This window comes from Pelmatolapia mariae, linkage group LG16_19 (assembly GCF_036321145.2).
Source record: "Pelmatolapia mariae isolate MD_Pm_ZW linkage group LG16_19, Pm_UMD_F_2, whole genome shotgun sequence".
Lineage (NCBI taxonomy): Eukaryota > Metazoa > Chordata > Actinopteri > Cichliformes > Cichlidae > Pelmatolapia > Pelmatolapia mariae.
The window spans coordinates 13,594,423-13,615,116 of record NC_086241.1 but is presented as its reverse complement, the minus strand read 5'-3'; the positions used below and the strand labels follow the sequence as shown (position 1 = coordinate 13,615,116).

At 38.4% G+C, this 20,694-nt stretch overlaps 1 protein-coding gene across 1 annotated transcript; it reads right to left on the bottom strand.

Annotated features, from left to right (window-relative positions):
- Positions 1–1,869: 1,869 nt before the first annotated feature.
- On the bottom strand, positions 1,870–19,275 carry si:ch211-39i22.1 (cell surface glycoprotein 1). Its single transcript, XM_063499812.1, has 13 exons — positions 19,101–19,275; positions 12,968–13,074; positions 12,662–12,839; positions 12,068–12,168; positions 11,790–11,919; positions 9,816–9,866; positions 9,394–9,450; positions 7,976–8,011; positions 7,100–7,129; positions 6,678–6,695; positions 3,841–3,957; positions 2,346–2,405; positions 1,870–2,197 (listed from the first exon to the last, which is right to left on the bottom strand). Exons 1-13 carry the CDS (start codon positions 19,162–19,164, stop codon positions 2,169–2,171), a joined length of 978 nt encoding a protein of 325 aa, XP_063355882.1. The 5' UTR covers positions 19,165–19,275; the 3' UTR covers positions 1,870–2,168.
- Between the last annotated feature and the right edge of the window lie 1,419 nt (positions 19,276–20,694).

Genomic DNA, 20,694 nt, shown 5'->3' with positions numbered 1-20,694 from the left:
TTACAAGTAACACACATTACATGACCTGCAGCACTATGCAGCCTCTATAGCCATATATCAAAGTTTAAAGGGAGCAGGGCAAGTACAAAACTTCAAGGCAACAAAAAAGACATTCAGAAGTTACGATTTTTTTGTGTGTGTGCTACATTTGGAAAAAAGCAGTAGCGCTGCATCCTTTGCATTTTACAATAATATTAACAAAATAGCACAGCAAACAAGTTGACTAAAGACAATCTGTCGGCTCCGAGGCACGGCCGCTAAATGTAAAGGATTCCTATAAAAAAATCACAAGTGAATGGCGTTTGTAATGTGGATACATGAACAATAAAAATACACTGTTACAGCTGCTGGCTTGCTCAAATAAAGAGACACACAATGAGAAGAGTTTTACATCTGCCACCGGCGGAGGTGGTTGAAAGAGTTTAGATTGCAAGATTAGCTAAAATAACTAAGACTGCAAACGCCCAACTGTGGACACACATACAGCAGCTGTTATGTTTGTGTTGTTATTATTTTACATGCATGAGCAGCTTAATTAAAAAAAATAAATGTAACTGCATAAATGACAGATTAAGAATGAATACAGAACACTCTTTCATTGTTATAGCCTCGTACTGGTTTGCTTGTCTTCTCAGTAACAGATGGGTAAAAAGTTTGACCCAGCATTAAGGGTGTTGTAAAGTGTTAAGCCAGTGCATCACACCAAACTGACATCAGTTTGGTGAGTCTCTGGAACTGTTGGAGGAAGAAAATATTCCCTCATTATCTATTTTGATAACATTGTTGGAGACCTGGGGGGAGATCTCTGACTGATAAGTCCATAGTTTATGGATCCATTGTTTTGATTCTTACCAAGCAATTAAACAGGCAATTTGGATGGGTGTATTTTCATCTTGTAAGAGACTTCAGCCATCAAAGTGAAATGTTTTAAATTTAGAATAGCTCAGAACTTGAAACTGAAATTTGAAACAGCAACAAAAAAATCTCCCTGCAGCATAAACCATCCATTTAGGCTTTTCCTTTAATTTGTCACCCTGTATATCTTCTCTGTGTGTCTGTAGATTGCTCAAGCCAGGCTGTGTCAGTGAAAGGCACTATAGAGAAAAAAAAAAGACTGCATCACAACTACACACATACTACATCAGAACAAAGTCTAATACATTACTACATGACCTCCATGTCAGGTGACCATTCATCCATTTACAGAAACAACACTGGATTAGACTTTACCTCATCGTACTTTAGTAAGTTTACACAATATATTTCTGTTGGCTTGTTTTTGGTATTTCCTAAATTAATATGACTTGAATATTAGTCTGTATTTGATTTGTGTCATCTTTTAATGTATTCAACCGACCGAGGAGAAACGGCAGTCACTTAACAGGATTTTAAATCAAGCCCCTTCACCTATCAGAAAACAAGCACACACATTCAGTGACATCGTTGGTCATCTAAACACATTTGACCAAGCATCCCGAGAATACTAGTCTTTAAATCCTTTACTACAAAATCCACAAAATGCTTGCTACTGTGTCCCCCTGTTATCCAGTTAACCTGCATCTGTACTATAGATAATTGAAAAAGAAATGTCTTATCTAAATGATTTAAAATCATACGGGCAGCTCAACAATGGCAAAATTGTATAAAATTCCAAAGAAACAATTACAAGTTAAACACCTACAACATCAATTTCAGTTACTGTTTTATATTTACATTGAATTAATAGTAGCCATATAAATAAAATTAAAAGGTAGGTATATAATTAATCCATTTTATGGTTATACGTAAATTGAGATTAAATCTCTTTAATGGCCACTCTGAAAGAAAATTTTAATAATTTGGTTTAAAGTAGAGTGTTTGACCAATTATTTTAATACATTTTTTATAACAATAATAAAAGCCCTAAAGATCACATGATCTTTATCTAGCTCCTTCTTTCCACATTTATGCACACACAAGAATGAACGGATATTATTCACACGCACACTGAGACACATCCACGCAGGCTCGTGTAGAGCAACATACAGACATAGAAATTCAGACTGAAACACGCAGCCCTACTCTGGGGCCTCACAGTAATTTAGCTCTACAGAGGATAGAGCCGAACAGTGAGATTGCCACTTTGCTAGACTGTAGTTGGCCCGGGCGGTAAGGTGATCGTTTCAGGTCTAGGAGGAGTTCAGAAGGTTGCTAAGAACTGTAAACAAAGAAAGGAGGAAAAAATAGATTAATGGTTAACACGTTTAAAGTACTACATGTGAATATTTATATCAAAAATGTGTTCTTTGCGTTTTCGTTGTGTGTGTGTGTGTGTGTGTGTGTGTGTGTGTGTGTGTTTGTCATACCCTGGGGATCTGACCGAGCCTCTGCTGCATCAGCTTTGTGTGGAGCCTCAGGGTCTGCTTCTAGTCACAAAGATTGACAGTCAGAGAAAAGCGAATAAAACAAACGTGGCAACTCATTGCTCAATTGCAAGGTTGTACTGCCAAGTTGAATTTCGCAAGTATTTAAGCAGCAACCTCCAGAGCAGAAAAAATGAAGCCAATGCGCAATTGCCAAAAAAAATTGCAATTCCTTAAGGCTACAATTAAAAGTGAATATATGCTCATAGATCCCCACAAGGCTTATAGTTTGCATGAAAAAGAACAGCTTTGTGAGCACTACTGTATTACCGCCTGTCTGCTAGGCTTCACTTTCGCTGACTCAAACAACTGAACTGGACCTAAGTTAATCACCAAGTTTGTTCATTTAAGATCAAAATGCAGAACTCCTATACAGCTATACTATTAAAGTTGAGGTTTCAAAATTAAGATTCGCAATCACTCTGTGACATCATGGTGGATATGCCCATCCTTTGTATACAGTCTATGATTTAGCTTAATAATGTTTCTACAAATTAGCATCAAGTTATTGCGTCCCTTCTATCAAATATAAGGAAAAGCGTTCATCTTCCTTCAGTGTGAAACTGCTTCACCAGCTATACAGAAGTGTGAGTTTCTAAGGATCTTGATTTCTTGGGGTAATTGCTTATTATCCAAACCATGAAAATTAGTTTCTTATTTTTTGTGTCACAGTGAAAAACTTATACCTATTTGTGAAGTCTTTTAATTTATTGTTAATGAAGCAGAAACTGGCTGCAATTACCACCTCTACTCTTTACAGAGGAAAACTGCATGTCTAAATATGTTTCATCAAATTAAGAACACATTTTGTCTATTACTCTAAATGCTCAAATTATAAGAGTTACTTTGAATCTGACTACTGGCCTGCACTGCTATAACTGGATGCCCTATTACTCATGTTGACTGCAAATGAAAACTTTGCTGAACTGGCAGTAATAGGATGCAGGATGCGTGTGAGTCGTATGTCACTGACAACACTTCACGAAAGGGAGCCAAAAGCTGAATTTAAAAGAACTGGTAAACTTAAAAACCTGTGCTTTTAGGACTACAAGAAACAAACACACACCTTGCCCACTGGGCACACTTAGGATGAAACTTGATTTAAAGCAGAGATTCAGATAAAAGATGAATAATTTTCTTTTGTAGCGCCATTAAAGCTTAACAGATCTGAAGCTCTGATGGGGGTTGGCATTCATTTCAAAGAGCTTGGACATAAGCAGTTCTTCTGTTGCTAATGTGGGCACCAAACTGAACAACAAACACAATTTTGGCATACACTTCATTCATTGTTGATGAGGGTCAAGAAGAATTTCTCGTCTGGTCAAATACCAAACCTTGCGTACAGCAGTTAAGGTAGCTACTGTATAAATTGAGTTTTCCCTTTGATTTATTATTATTAATTAGTTTTCCACCAGCAACAAAAAGATCAGATAATTACCCTGTCTATTTTTGAAGCACAGCTTCTTCTGTTGATAGGTGAAGTATCCAGCGATTGCTCCCACTGCAGACACAACAATCACACTAAGGATTGCTGCTAAAGAGCCTGAGCTGGCCTCTGTAGCACAACAAACAAAAAAAAGACAAATAAAGATAAGTTATACCAGCAGAGAATGTGCAGTCAAGTTCAGCAGTATCCTATGAACATGCCACTGGAACTGTAAACCTATTGGTCTGAGCATTAATGTGATCTGTGAAAATCCATCTATAACAACTGTAACTGTAACACTGAGTGTCAGCACTGGGTGCCATTTTGCAGTTGAAAGAATGAATATCAATTTAGCAAAGAAGCTCACTGACATGACATAATGTGTGAATTATGTGTGTATGTGTGAGACAGACAGGGGGAAGGGAGGGAGAGATGAAGAGCAAGCAACAGTGTGTGTGTGTGTGTGTGCGTGTGTGTGTGTGTGTGTGTGAGCAAGAGAGCGAGGCTGCATTATCTCGTTCCAGAATTTTCTGATTCCTTTTCATTCGTCTGTCATTTAAACTTCCCACAGCATTCACAGTGAGCATTCACAGAAATCTGTCTGCACCTGTAACCCAGTTACTATGACAACACCAAAATGAATAGTTTTCATGCTGTGTGACAGCACACAGCCAAGTATAGGTACTGGCACATACATCATTAAATTGGCTAAATTGTCAGTAAATGTAATTAATTGTGCATCTAAATAATGTTTTTAACAATCAAAAAGGTTTAAGTAACCCTATCAAACTCATTGTAATAGGTGGCTACACTAACACTACATATATCTGGCACATGATTTCATGCTGTTGTGTTTCCAACTTAAAGGCGAGGCTTTTATTGTCTTGTTGTGGCCTGAGTTGACAACGAGACTTTCAGTGCTACAGGGGTGAAACTGATGTTGAGGCATAAAAGATATGTTCGAAAAAAAAAAAAAAGAATAAAAGAGGACAGGAGATCCAGAGCTCACGGCGAGAAAAGCAAGGGAGTGGCATGAGTCAGAAAAGTGAGACGAATAAGAAGTGGGAATTAGTCAGTTAAATTAAGTGGAATGAAACCGGAGAGTATAGTGAGTCAGAAAAAGGAAGTAAAGGTGGGTGGAAACTGACGTGTATGAGCATGAATGCGCATAAACGCATCACATACAGCTGGGACACAACTGTTTCTTGAACAGAGGCATTGACATGAAATAATACTAAACGACACTGACTATCATCGAAATATGTTTTCCATATCTTCAATAGAGTCGCTTCTGTAATTAAACATTTGGGCACTTGTGAGTTAAACCTTGAATCCATTTGGTAGACTCTACAGCTTTTGCTTCTTTTATAAAATTATTCTTAGATGTTTTTTAAACTTGAAAGGAAGGTTTAAACATGCAAACCTACCAAAGCTACTTGACTACACATAATAATTAAACTCAGATTTGTTGCACAAAGGCACAGCTTTTATAGTTTTACCTCCCTTTACCACTACAATGGATTCTAAATTGAACAATCAATATGTGATTGAAATGCTGACTTCAAAGGTTTTATAAAAAATGGTTAGCATTAACTGTTTCGGAATTACAGCCTGTTACAGTCAATCAAAGCCACTATACTTGGTTAATGAAAACACTTTACAACATCTAGCCAAGTCAAGAACACTCTCAAGGAAGTAGGTGCGCCTTTTTCAAGGTCTACGATCAAGAGATGCCATCACGAACACAGAGGATTTACAACAAGGTGTGAACCCCTGGTTATTCTCAAGAACAAGAATGCCAGATTAGCTTTGCTGGAAAACATCTAAAACAGCCTGCAGAGTTCTGACAAACATGGAACAGATTAAATAAAGCTGAACTAGTACTACAAAAGCATGGAGTAAAAGAGAAACAGCTCATGATCCAAAGGCATGTATGGCTACCAAGGGGAACGGATCCACTGGTATTTATTGATGATGTGACTGATGAGATAGCCCGTCACAGTGCAAATAGATAAAAACACAAAGCATACTGCAAAGCTACCCAAGAGTTTCTCAAGGCAAGAAATTCGATAGGGCCAAGTCAGTCACCTGATATCAACCCAGTAGAGCATGATTTTCAGTTACTGAAGACAGAACTAAATGCAGAAAGACCCACAAATAAGCAGCAACTGAGGGTGGCTTCAGTAAAGACCAAGCACAGCATCTCAAGCAATGTGACATTTGGTGATGTCCATGGATTCGGGGCTTTAGGCAGTCACTAACTTCAAAGGATTATCGCCCAAGTAATAAAAACAATCTTTATGAGCCTCTAAAAATGGGGCCTATGTATAAAAATGTTTATAATTCAAAATTAAAAGTCTGACTCTTTAATTTAAAATCCACTGAGCAGTGCATAGAGGCAAAACTCCAAAATTTAACTGTAGTGTTAGAAAGACAATGTAAACAGACTATAATTAAAAGTGACTGAGATGGCCCGATCAATAATGGGGTTGTAATCAGGGTGTTGCTGTGGGGCTTGAATTATTTGCTACCAAAACATTCTGGTAATAATCATCACAGTGAAGTCATAGTTGGCCCAGCAGCGATTCACTTCTGAAGCCTGTGTCTTGAGCACAGAAATATTGGTGCTCAGGACACTGTGAGCCCCAGACGTCAGTGAATATTTAGCAATGCTACAAATGAATAATGCTCATGTGTATGTGCACGTTGGGAACTGAATAGATTTTTGACCAGTGAATATGGCAAGAGACTATGGTGAAAGGTTGAGTCTTAGCCAACTAAGTTGCATGTAGGTTTGTGGCACACATGGATTGTTACTTTAAAACAGGAAAACAGAAGAGAGAACTCACTTTGGGGCTGTTGATCTGCTGTAAAGAAGAGAGAACACACAAAAAGTTAGCAACACAACAACATCACATTCAGTTGTTCATGGTAAACTGTTTGTATCCTTTCATCTGCTCTGATATGAACATTTAATTCTACCGTTTCACATACTGAAATTCAAGTTATTTCCAATAAAATTCGATGTGACACACCCCTGAAGACCTGCTTTAAACACGAGAGAGAGGCATTTCTCTGTGACTCTTGTATCCTGTTTGCATTGACAAAGGCATGCCAGTAATATCCTGTCTGTTTCAGAACCACACTGGGCCTATTTCTGCTGCTGCGGCTACGATCCTATGTACAGTATTTGACTAGGATTTGCACTGTAATATTTTGCTATCATGCGTATTTTGATCACCAAGACAAACAGAAAAAATTAAAGCCTTACCACCGCTCTCTGAGGCACCCAAAGCAGGCACTAAAGAGAGACAGAAAGACAAGAAAGGAGAGAGAAGGTATTATTTAAATGTTCTAATGATGCATGTAAAGCATTGTTGCTGAAATGACAAAGTGGAAAAAAAGAAGAAAGGTGAGATTATTCTCTTTACAGTGACTTGTAACCTCAGGGGCATTAAGAGTTCTAAAGTTTCTGTCCTAACTAGACTGTACAAACACACACACACGCTCATGCATACACAAGATTGTATGAAACATCCCTTATGTACAGTTACAAAGATGGCAAAGATACTTTATAGCATCAGAGCGATAAAATATCTCACAGAGAGAGAGCGAGAGAGAGACAAACACTTTCTCTAGCTCTTTCACAACCTGATCTTTGATTTTATCCATACTCAAACAACCCTGTTATCTCCTTCTCCACTGCCTGTCTGTATATGTCTGTGACATCATCCTTGCCCTTTACTTGCTTCGACTTGAAGAAGCTGCTAATAACAGAGTACTAAAGAGAAGTCTTTCACCCTTCGCAAGTATAAAAATGATTATACTACTTTTGAGTTTTCACATTTCAGGAGGGAACTGAGAAGCTGCTTCAGGAAAATCTGCTGTTCCCACATTTCTGTCATATTGCCGCAAGGTTAGTGATTAAGCTTTTGTAAAACAAGTCAGTTCAGCACCTTGTCATGGGAGCAAGGCACTGAACCGTCAGAGAGACAAGAGGAATGAGAAGAATGTTTTATCAAAACTAAACTACACTTTACTAGCCCCTGATTGTAGTGCTAACTTTGTACATCTTTACATACACGGGAAATTTTTATTTTGGTTACAACAATCACTTCAACCATAATAGTTATGAATGAATACCAACCATCTTCGTTTTCCTTTCCGTCTTTCGAAAAAGGTGCTGAAAAAAGAAATCAAATTAAATTAACAAATACCGTGGATCAATAAGGAAATGCAAAATTATTCTTGGAAAGGTAACTACTTATCATATGTTTATGAATACATATCACAAATCTAACACACTATAACACAGTGTTTCAGTCCCCCTTTCACTGGATTTAAATGAGAGCTGCCAGGGGCTTGAGCTCACAGTAACGGTTAGCATTTTGTTTGACTTAAACTAAATCATGCGTAGTTTATACACTTCTTGCTGGTTATATTGTACAGGAGGTGCTAACAGTATGAACTAATTTTGCACTGAAATGCATTAGTGTTAATATGAATACATTCAGTGGTAGATGTACTATACAGTAGGCTAAACACCCACTAGAATATTGACCAGTATTCACAAATAATTCAAAAGGGGTAACATAAAGTACTCTAAGAAGTTTCAAATCCCAATTTAACCCTTGCTCAAGACCTACTGTGAATGTGGTGCATTAGCCCTGTTGTACCAGGCTCTAGAGCTACCAGAGGACCATCTCAAACCCCAGTCTGTGATGCAGTTTTCAAGTGATCAAGTGCTAAAAAATGTTGGGTAGAGGAATAACTTTGTTATTTTTTGAACCTTTATGAAGATGATGACAGTCTTGTCACTAATTTCCCCGGTAATATTTTACATCTTAATGGCTTTAAGGCTCTAATTTCACCTCTTAAAAATAATAGAGAATTAGATGATGGCAGCTATCTAATTAAATTGACATTTATGCACACAAACCTAGTTAACTGTTATTTTCTTTTAAAATAAACATTGGGGTAAAAATGTTGTTGCCCACCATGTTGGCAAAAGCCTCAACTGGATATACAAATACAACTATTAATAGCTGATCCCTAAGATCTAGTCGCTGTGGTAAACAGGGCAAATCTCATTGTACTGGTTGTGTTGTTTCATATCTTTATTTATTCTGGACATTTTCAGTTATTGGTTACAAGAATAAACTGAATTTTAATTGTTATGAGCAATTACTAACCACCTAACTCCTGGTGTGTTACCACCCTCTTCTCCACGGGACTTTCCTGGTTTAACCCTGTATATAGTAAAATAGTCAATAAATGGATGAATAAATTAATGAATTAATCAATCAATCAATCAATAAATTAGACAATCAATAAGCCTGTTAGTCAATCAATCTTGCCAATGTGTTTTTAAAAACATTGAAGCAAAAAGCATGTAGCCCTCCATGTCGATGGGGCCATAACAGTTGATCCCTAAGATCTACAGTCACTGGTAAACAATGCTACTCTCTTTGCACTGTTTGTGTTGTTTCATATCTTATTCTGGACATTTTTGGTTATTGGTTACGACACTAAACTGAATTGTAATTATTATGAGCAATTACTAACCACCTGAATTCTGCCGTGGTCCCATCCTGCTCTTCACGGGAGTTTCCTGGTTTAACCCTGTATACAGAAAAACAATGAATCAATCAATCAATCAATCAACCAATAAGCCTGTTTGTCAGTCAATCAATCTTGCCAATGTGTTTGTGAAAACATTGAAGTAAAAAGCATGTAGCCCTCCATGTCGATGGGGCCATAACAGCTGATCCTTAAGATCTACAGTCACTGTGGTAAACAATGCTACTCTGCATCGCATAGATTGTACTGTTTTGAAACTTCAATCAATACTACACTTTAGGCTAAATCTTCATCAGTATCTGTTGGTACTGTATTGGGTAGGTACTTGCTTTGCATCTCCATTTATTTTGATTATTGATCAATAACAACAATAAACTCAACAGCAATTGTTATGAGCAATTACTGACCATGTGTTTCCTGCTCTGCAATTGACGTCTTCTCAATGTTAAACCCTGGATCTGGTAAATAAACAAATAAATAAATAAATACATATATACATAAACATGGTTGGCAGAAATACAAATTCAATCAATGTACAGGAATTTTCTCATCCTAGAGGAATTTTATCTAGATAATGCCAAAACATATTGAAACACATGTAACACACTGTAACACTCTGTTCTCAGTCCCTCATGACCCTCATGAATGCCCTGCAGAGGTGTTCTCAGTACTGAAATACTGAAACACAGCCAGCTCCAAGGGTGTAACTGTGATCTTGTGAACCAATGTTGACTTAGATTAAGGGATATTGTCTGTCACGAACAAAACCTTACCCTACTATATATTTATTGGGGAAAACCCAAGTGACTTAAATAACATGTGGGACTCAGTGTACAGTGTTAGGCTGGGCAGGGCAGTGTGGGGTGTGATCACCGCATTAATTTATCACTGATAGAAACCTCAGTGACCTATTTTCTAGGGACCTATTCTTTCTGTTAATAACATCATGACAACAAATACAATTAAAATACCATAATATTTTATTGATTGGATGGATTTTAAATAACAAACCTACATTACTCTCATTCTGACCCCCACATCTTTTCTTCTTGTCTGAATAGTTCTTCCAGGGTAATTGGTCCTAATTACTAACTTCCTTTCCCATCTCACTGCTTGCACTTCTAGGGACAAGCTAAGCTAAAGCACAATGTCTCCGTCTAAAAAAAAGGTAAAGCCAAACATAACCTTAGAACAGGACATACTGACATGAGGTCAGCATAACATTTAGTATGAAAGAGCACAAACTCCAGTTTGAGAAAGAGGGTGTTATAAGATAAATAGAAATAAATTAAGGGAGACACTTCTATTTTCATAAACCTTTACTCGGGTCATTTGGCAGGCTCATGACATTCATAATTTGGAAGATAAAATCAGCCAAGCCAAAATCCCACCTCAGAACCTTCCTAAGGGAATTGTATTTCCTGATAGAAAGGCACAGATGGATTATTTTGTTCAGAAAACAGGGAGTTGCAGAAAAAATTATAGAGTACATTACACCTCAAAAAAGCATTACAGCATGTACATATTTTTTAATGAGTGACAATGCAAAAGTTCTGTCAGGAGAAATTTAATTAGTCCCAGAATCAAAGAATCTCTCAGTTGAGATCGAATCTCAAATTTAAAATATGTAGTTATAGCCAAAATCTAGAAAGCAAAACTGCAAGAATGAAAGGCATTCTTCAGATCTGTTTGATTTGAAGTGTTTGCTCAGGGACAGGCAGCGCTGCCGTATATTCAGAGATTATGGGAAAACCCCAAGATTCAACTGATCTAAAAAATGTTTCTGCTCAAATGATTTTCAAGGTATGCAGATCCTCATCTGTCATTTCTGTAATTATTTAAAATGCTGTGAATGAACATTTCTGAACATCAGCTTAACTTGCAAGCTTCTGTGCATTTCATATAACTGAATTTAAGGAAAATAAAATGTTTTTAGGTCTTGTTTAGAGGTTATATGATCAAAAGAAGAAGGAGTCACAATGCCAAATAATAACCGACCTGCATTTGCAAAGGGCAAATACAGGTATGTTTATTGTTTGTATGCTATTATTTGTGTAAATATGAGGCATATAAAGGTCTCTTTATACTACTTGTTGTGACTTGCAGTCCTACTGTCACACAAAATACATGCTTATACTGGAAACAAGGGACAGCACATGATGTTTTACTAAGAAGTTTGTGTAATACCCCATCATAAAAGACACTCAAGAGATGGCCTCATCTACAGAATACATGTGCTTGGCTCTGTTTACAACTTTTTCTCTGTGGTCTTAGCACTGAAGTTGATACTCATTGTGAAAACTCAGGTGCATTTTCCATATTCATGAATGCATGTACAAGAGTGTGCAAAATATGTACCGTACTTGAATATCTTTACTTACTTATAGTGACAGTTTCATCTGTGACTGTTGTGAAATCATCTGTGGATGACTCTTCATTAGCAGATGGATCAGTTGGTGCCTCCTCATTGGCTTCTAGACCTACTGTTGTTATGATGTCATGAAGTCCACTCTATTAAAAAAATATATTATAACACATATGACCCCATAGTACAGGACACATTTACTCACTATCATAGCAGCCTATTAATGACATCTCTAAAATACAAACCTTAATAGGTGTGAATAAGAAGTTTTACTTTTTAAAAAATGGTATTAACCTTGTCTTGAGCAGGTGATGTATTCGCATTTGTGGTGGGTTGCTCCTCCTCATTAACTGCTGTTTGCGTAGCTTCTGGAGTGTCATCCTCAGAATCAGCAGCTGGCCATGGATAGAAGTGAAACAGAAGTAGCGAGGCATTAGATCACAGATTTTTCCTTTTATAGCCCAATTACCACATTCTGTGGCATGGACTTTTAGGGCTTGTTTTGCTGCACAGTTAAAAACAATATAAGAAAGACATGTAAGAAACATTTTACATTACAATAGCCATTCCTTCAAAGTGACATCATTTTTTTTGAAGTAATAGTGCAAAAGTTGAACCTGCTTTTTGCTACAATGAAGAATGAAGATTTTTATTTTTAATAAACTGCAGCTTTACTGTGAGATATTAACTACCTGAAACATTTTACAGCAAGAGAGGTAAAAAAAAAAGAATAAAAACAACAGTGTACTATGAATGCCAAGTATTAAAAAGTGAGGAAACTGACAGCAGTTTATTTATCTAACAAAAAAGAGAAACAAAACAAAACAACGAAAAGCATCATGTTTCATTATTGCTTTAAATGTGCATATATGTAATTCTATTAATCACCTTGTGTGGTTGTGGGTGCTTCAGAAATAACTGGTTCTGTTTCTCCAGTCGTAGGACTCGCTGATTGCCCCTCCTCACCTGCAGGAGCATCTGTAGCCACTGGCTCTGTGCTTACATCTGCAGCATTTGCTTCTTGGATCAATTCAGGGTCAGCAGTGGGCTCAGGCTGCAATGCTTCCTGTTTGGCACAACATTTTATTTAAATAAGCAACGGTCTATGTAACGCTAGGTGAGATTTTCAAACGGCTGACAGGGACACAGGACTGAACAGCTCAAACCAAATAACAAAATATCTCAACTTCTCACCTCAGTTGCAGTGACCACCTCCTCAAGGTTATGCTGGTCGATGACCTCTACATCTGCTTTAGATGTGGAAGTTTCAATAGATGGCTCTACTGTTGGGATTATATCATCTGCACAAAGTTAAGTGAAAGACGCAAGTCAGAGAATAATACAGTGTGGGATTACATACTGACAATCAGTTTGAAACAGATGGGAAAAAAAGCCAATTCATGGTGCCACAGCTGGCAGAACCTGTGCAACAAGCTTTTCTAATCAAACAAAAAAGGCAGGCATGGCAACTCAAAGTCCACCTCAGTGTCTCAAAGAATATTTTCCCATGCTTTTGAACCCATAGAACATCCCGATGATACAATTCACTATTTTCTACCTTTTCTATTAGAAACCAATGGAAGGAATATCGCATTGGTTTCTAATATAATAATATATATAATAAAGTTTCTAATATATACTAAAATTTTGGCATGATTTGTGTAACCGCTGATTATTAAAAAGCAGCACGCCTTAATCGCCTTCCATCTGTTGTTCCTCTAAGTCATTAAAATCATCTGAGTGGTGTTTAAGATGACACACACATAAACTCAGAGCCACACCCTGGCCTGATTGGTGCCTGATGCTACCGATCCAGCCAAAAACAAACAAAAAAAAAACTGCTTGACATACACATCGATCACTTGTGACCTGCTTCCACATCAAATGCAGTCTTAACCTCAGCACTGGCATTGCAACTCCGTGCTAATGAGAAAATGACAGAGATGTGCTCTTTGTCAGTCTGTGTGTGACAAGCAATGTGTGCGTGTATGCCTGTGACATTCCCCCGTCGCATGTGACAAGCTCAAGCAGTAAAGTGAGCTCTGGCTTGATTGTTCTTTGCTTGCTGACGTCAGCAGCACCCTGATGTTGGTTTATCTGAGCAGATCTTCTTTCACAAAACACCCAATATTAAGGCAGGACTGATTAAAAAAATGAAATCAAATACCTCTACCACTTTTTTAAGAGCTATTCATTGCAGAGTGGATTTTCAATAAAGAATCACTGGGCTTGCCAAGTGAGATTGTATCAGAATCAGCGATGCCTGGAGGGAGAGCAGCAACACATCTAAAGTATTTCCGTCGGGGTGAAAATCTTTTAGTGGTAACAAGTACTGGCTACACCCTGAATCCGTTCATCCACACAAACATACATTCATATTGCAGGAAAAAAAATTCACACACACAAACAAAAGCAAGTGCACACACACTGCAGCATGAATATTTGACATGCAAACTCTCATGCACCACTGAATGGCTCCTGAAACCATCATAGAAAAAAATCTCTTTGTTCCACTGAATATCACTGCACCAGTTTAACAAACGTTAATCAGTTTCCATAAAGAGTCATACATTGTGCGCATGGATATGTGTGGTATGTATCAATTTCACTATCTTAATCAGTTCTTTGGAAATTACTGTCTTCATCAAAGATGTGCTGTAGCATGCCACTTCAGGCTAATGGGGTGGAACAAAGTTAAGATTGAAGTTGATGAGTCTCACCAGAACACCTATGATGAGGCACGGAAAAAACATTACATTCATCAAACTGTTCCTCAGACAGTTGTCAGTAACCTTCTGCCACAATCTTATTAATAATCTCTCAAACCATTAACTCTGATAATGAGTCTCTATTTGTGTGAGAACGCAGTGTGTATGAGACATAAGGATATAATATAATTCCCCCAGTTCTTGTGCATGTGTGTTTGTGTTTATGAGTGTGTGTGTGTAGAGGCTACCCCTCTATGCAAACTCCTTCTTCATAGAACATTCTGTTCCCATCTATTAGTTTGCCACTTCCTCATTTAACTACCTCTCCCACAAGCATTGCCCAGTCCAGCAATACTTACATGCATACATACAAACTCATGCAATGTTCCCTCCTCCCCTCCTGTCCCCTATCATACAAACAGCTACATGTTCACACACGTGTGAAGTTCATGTGCACACATGTTCCCATTCACCCTCGCTCTCTGAGTAAGGGGAGCCCTGTTTTGTGTTAGCACAGCAGTGAAGCCAACTGTTGCACATCCCAAGCGCTCTCACTCCTTTCCTTCCCTATCGCCCCTTCCCTTTCACCAAGTCTTGACTCTCTCTCTCTTTCATTGCCGCTACTTTCCCTTGAGGCTGATGAGTCATCTGTGTCTCTGACATGGCCGCACGCTATTGTGTGGCGCAAAACAACTGTGCTAAACTGCAAAAATATCCCCTGAGAAAGAAGCTCCTAAGTTAAACCAGTTCACCCATGTGGGAACGTATCTTACTATCACTTAGACTGGTGGAAAAAATCTCTCTAACAGCACCTAGAAGCTCATTAATTAACAAAAATTAAAGTGTAATAAAGAGAACTTGCCTTGTTGGGTTTATGCCGTCGCTGTGAGTTGCTGGAAATGAATGCCGCCACTATTAATTTTATTATTATTATTATTGATTAGACTGCTGATTGATTTTTTTCAAATACTGACTAATTTAATTGGGTAACAGAATGAAAACAGATGTGGGAAATGTGGGAAATGCCTGATATAATTTCATACAGCCCGAGTGACATGATCAAATGTCTTGTTTTGAATATCTGTGCAGCTACAAATGGCAAGTATTCAACATTTTAGATATAAGTGAATTATTACTTAATCATTCAACTGCCAACTACATTTCTATCAAATAATATACTGGCAATGAGCAGGCAGTTAATTGATTATTTCTAGCCGCTCTCCTGAAAATAACGACTCTTGGAAAAGACATATTTCTGCCTATAACTCCTGGTAAAGCGCAACTTCTAGCTCCGTGAGAGAAATTTTATAAGCATCTTTCCACACAGCTCATTTTGAGTCCATCTTCACCTTTCCGTGTTACATAACCGGCAGTTTGCTTTACTACTTTTTTTATATGACATGTATCTAGAAAGAAGAGTGACTGATAACAGCCATCTGGATCTATGCCAAAATGTAAGAGTTCATCCTGAAGTATGCTGTACCTCGCCTATATAATTCAACCAAGGTGAAATTGTAATATAGCACTTAGGATACCAAACTGATATGGGCATCAGCTTTGCCATGGTGGCACTCTGGCATAAATCAACATGCTTTAAAAAATAAAAAAAAAAGACAGAACTGTCATGACAAGGAACCAGGAAAAGTGGTTCTTGGGAAATAAGGTACAAACTTTAATTAAAAGGAAATTCCACTTAAATATATGTGATTGCAAAGCATGCCACAAAGAGGTGTGCTTCTTATGAACAATTAATATACTGTGTTAAATAATGATGTTTCTGTAGTTTACAGCATGTTAACTAGTTTCAATGTTTTCAGTGATATAGTGTCTGTGGTACGGTACAAAGAACCGGCCCACATTTAAACAGGTTTAAGACCTGACTTTTACAAAGCATTACGGAGCAGAAGTTTGGGTATGATACAGTAATTTTCACGGGCTGTATCTGCGACTCATTGGTGAATTTTTCCCAGTAGTGCAGATCATAGCCGCTGGCCTCGGTTATTACAAATTAATTTTCTATGCCAGCTTTTTTAAACAGGCAGCACTTTTTTTGTCATATCATATTATAATTTGTATGTGCTATGGACATTTGTGAAGTGCCTCGATAGTATTGTCGTTATACTACACGTGAAAATGTTCACGTGCTCGTTCAAGATCAATAAAGAAAAACACAAATCCTTGGGAGGGTTGTGTCAGGAAAGAGGACTAGTATAAACATTTGCCATATCAAAGATAGCAATCTATATACTGTGAAAAGCCCCTTGTAAAGAAATGACTAATAAACTTATCTTAAGTTATCTTATCTTATCATAGAAAGATAAATAACATGGACAGTTGGGAATTATACTAGTATGTGGATTGAAGTCCTGTTCATTATGTCCAATGATGGAACTCCTTATCTTGGCATTTTATATTACACCCTAGCAAGCCTGACAATAAAAAGCTGAATTTGTTTTAATTTCTATTACGTTCTCTTTTTGTTTGTTTTGGAAACTGAAGAAGAGTAAAGGTGTTTTTTAATGGAGTTTTAGTTATGTAACACACAGGACTGTGCATTACATAAATTGGAATCTGAAACACGTTAACAGCACCATGAAGTAAAAAAGGACATTACTTTCGAGCTTTTCTGGTTCCTACCATGAGATTTTGTGCGATTTCCTGTGTGTAGCTGAATGAGTAATAATGCGTGTGCATGCCCTGCCTTATAAAAATACACATGAACTCGTTTGTGCATGTGTGCCAGGTGACACAGGTATGGTTCTATTGTGTTTCTATGGGATAGAAAGTGCTGTGTTTACCCCAATCATGTGTCTTAACAATGCCCCCATAGAGATAATGCATGTGTGGAGTGTTTGTGTGCATGGGTGTGGGTTTCCCTTATCCACCGAAAGAATGATTTATGTCTTAGCAGTTGAAGGTGTAAACACAGACAAGTCTGCACACACACACACACACACACACACACACACACACACACACACACACATGCACTCACACCTGGCTCACATCACAGCTCTTTTTTCTTTTATTTGTTTCTAAGGCAAACACATGTTCTCTAGCTGAATTGTGCACACCGATAAATAAAGCACACCCATACTCCCACATGTTCTGTACATTAAACTTCTACCCCACTCCCACCTACACATACGCACACAGATGCTAAGGGCCCTCGGGAAGCGTAAGGCACTGAGACTAGTTCTGTAGATGGGTGTTGTCTACAGCTGGTGCTGGATCTAGTTACTGACACTCCCTATCATTCAACTCTATAAATTGCACTGTAACTGATGTGCACATATACAGCTGAGCTAGCGCCCCATCTTTTTTGGTGTGACTAAGAATTGGTGTGCACACATATGCAAGTCAGCAAACACACCCATTGAGATTTTCTGTGATTGAATAGTCCAACATCTACTGAGTTTAAAATCACATTAAATTTCTGCAATTATGGACAATGTGTGTGAAAAGAGGAAAGGGGAAAAAAGCGCTCTCTTTCTCTGTCTGTCTGTTTGTGTGTATGTGTGTGTATGTGTGTGTGTGAGAGAGAGAGTGTGTGCGTGTGTGTGTGTGCGTGTGTGTGAAGGTGGTTCCTCTCTGATGGTTTATCTGGTGATAACCGGTAGAGTGAGATTTTGCCAGATTGCATCCATGCGCACCAACGTCCAACTGAATTTTTTTGCATAAGGATAATAAAACTCATTTGTCTCACTTTTTCCTTGCTTGTGTATCCTTGTTTTCCCTCTCAATCAGCTACATTGTTCCTTTATCTTTTGCCAACAGCCGTCCACTTTTCTCTTTATTTTTTCCTCACTTTATGTGTTTTTCTCAATGCTTCTTTCTATTCCTTTGAGTTTTACTGCACATTTAAACAATCTGGAATCATTGCATGTGCCGCAGGGAAGGGCAGAGGCCCATGGGCCAGCTGAAGGAGAAGGGAAAGGAAGAGGAGAGAGAAAACATGAAGAATGAGAGATGCAGAGAGGAAAAGAATAGATGTGGCTCAATAACACATTGAAACAGAAGGGGGGAAACGGGAATCAATTATAATTATTTATGTAACAACAATGGAACCACCACACCCCTATGGACCTAAACTCCAGTCCAAAAAGAAATGGCCACATGACAAGACACACCTTTTTTTTTAATGATGATGTCTGGGAAACAAAGCTGGAACCCCAATATAGTAATAAAGATGGAGGGCTTTTCATTCGCTTAGCCAGAACTGATAATAACAATAATAACACAGATTTTTTTTTAATCAGCTAAAGGTTAATTGAATTGAAACGTGACAGGGATTCAGGCAGACTGGCAAAAGACACAGTGGTAATTGTGCTCACACAAGCAAAGGCAAGAGGAGAGAAAAAGACAGAAAAGGAGAAAGACAGGTGAGAGCCAGAGGGGAGTAAAGGTGGGGGGAGAAATGGAGGCAGTGAGATAATGACCAGCACAGTCAGTTAGTCAGACATACAGACAGACAGACGGGGGGAGAGACAGACATAGATAGATAAATAGATAGACAGATAGATGCACAGATAAAAAGATAGACAGAAGCCACCATGCACACTAACACATGAAATGTTCTGCTGAAGAATGCGCTGAATTAACTGGAAACAAATTATTACCTTGTGCCTTGGCGTGCGTAGCCAGCAGGCTTCCTAATAGCAGAATCCACAGGTATGACATCATGGGAACACGGCGAGGCTGCAAATAAAATCGGGGTTCAATCTCCCTTTTCTCGCCCTTCAACAATGACAATTAACTGGCGTGGAGGTTTCAGGTAGATCTGGAGGGCGTGCTCGCGTGTGTGCCGGTGCGTTCTTGCGCGTCGGATCAATCCAAGGTGCTCAGATGCTCAGGCTCAGTGCGCGCCGCCGCGGATCCGTCGTCCCCTTTGTCTGGATTGGGAGAGAAGGTTCGGTTTTTATTGGTAGGCGGTCTCTTCTCTCAAATGAAGGGAGGCGGACTGACTGCTAGGTACGTTGCTGTGCTGGCATTCACATGACTTTCCGCACTAATTAGTGGGCTTTTTGTCTGTATCTCTCTGTTAAGTATTGTGAGCATTTCGGGTGCATACTCTTCGTTATCAAGCCCGATTAGTGCCGATTAGGACTTGTGTCATTCATGATAGCAGCCGCCGTGCACTATTTTAACTCGAAAGTGCCACTAATGAGTATAATCGTGTCATTCATTAAGTATTTCCCAAATTTTGATAAAGGGTCCAGTAAGACCTCGAAAGGATCTATCTCTTATGTGCTGAGGTCATAGCTGTGGGGATGGTACTATGAGTTGGGTAGGGTAGTATCATCAGCAGTTAGATAAGAGCTGTATAAATTATATATGTTGTAAAATGTACTTTGGTTACCATGTTACCTAATATGACGATTGCCTTTAAAATAAAGTAAAAACAAACAAACAAAACATACAGAACGGCTGCGAGAAGAAAGCCAGATTTATACAGAAAACATTAATAAACCTGTAACCATCCAGACAGCAAAGACAACGCTGCACCTGCGCCTCACTCTTTATCACAACTGCCTCAAACACTCATTTCCTTTCAAAACCAATGGTAACCAGATAACAAGCACGCCATGATTTACCCACAGAATAGTAACAGCCAATAGCAGCTCTGAGCTGGCTCTTATGAAAGCCACATAAATATCCTGTCGATCCGGCCATGCTCAATTTACAGGCCAAGGAAACGCATCGGATCCAACTAACACTTAATAACAGGTGATGTTTGGTTAATTTATGGTGGCAGAGCACGGAAGGCCTCAGATATTCTCAATAATTTCAAATATCACCCAAAAGTATGTTTTCAGCCACATACTTTTCATCATGTCTAGTTTCTAGGTTGGTTTTCTGCTCCCTTGAAGCAAAGAAATAGCCAACCTCCTTGGGCTGTCTTCATGAGTACTGTAGGAGCAGCATGCTGATTCTAACGATGTTTCATGGGAAATTCAGTTTTGCATAGCCATTTTCATGTGCAGTCACTAATCTGTGGTCAGGGACACAACTTAACCTATGCAAGATACACACAAGATACACACACCATACGCTACTAAAACTTGCTTAAACTAATAGAATTTAAATGGAAAGTAAATAAAAATAACAGAGAACCCAGGATGTGCTGCAGGATCCTCAGTACCCCTGCTTCCCATGGCCTTGGCTGAGACACCTAAAGGGATTTTTTTTGTCTGTTTTGTTTTCTTACAGCAG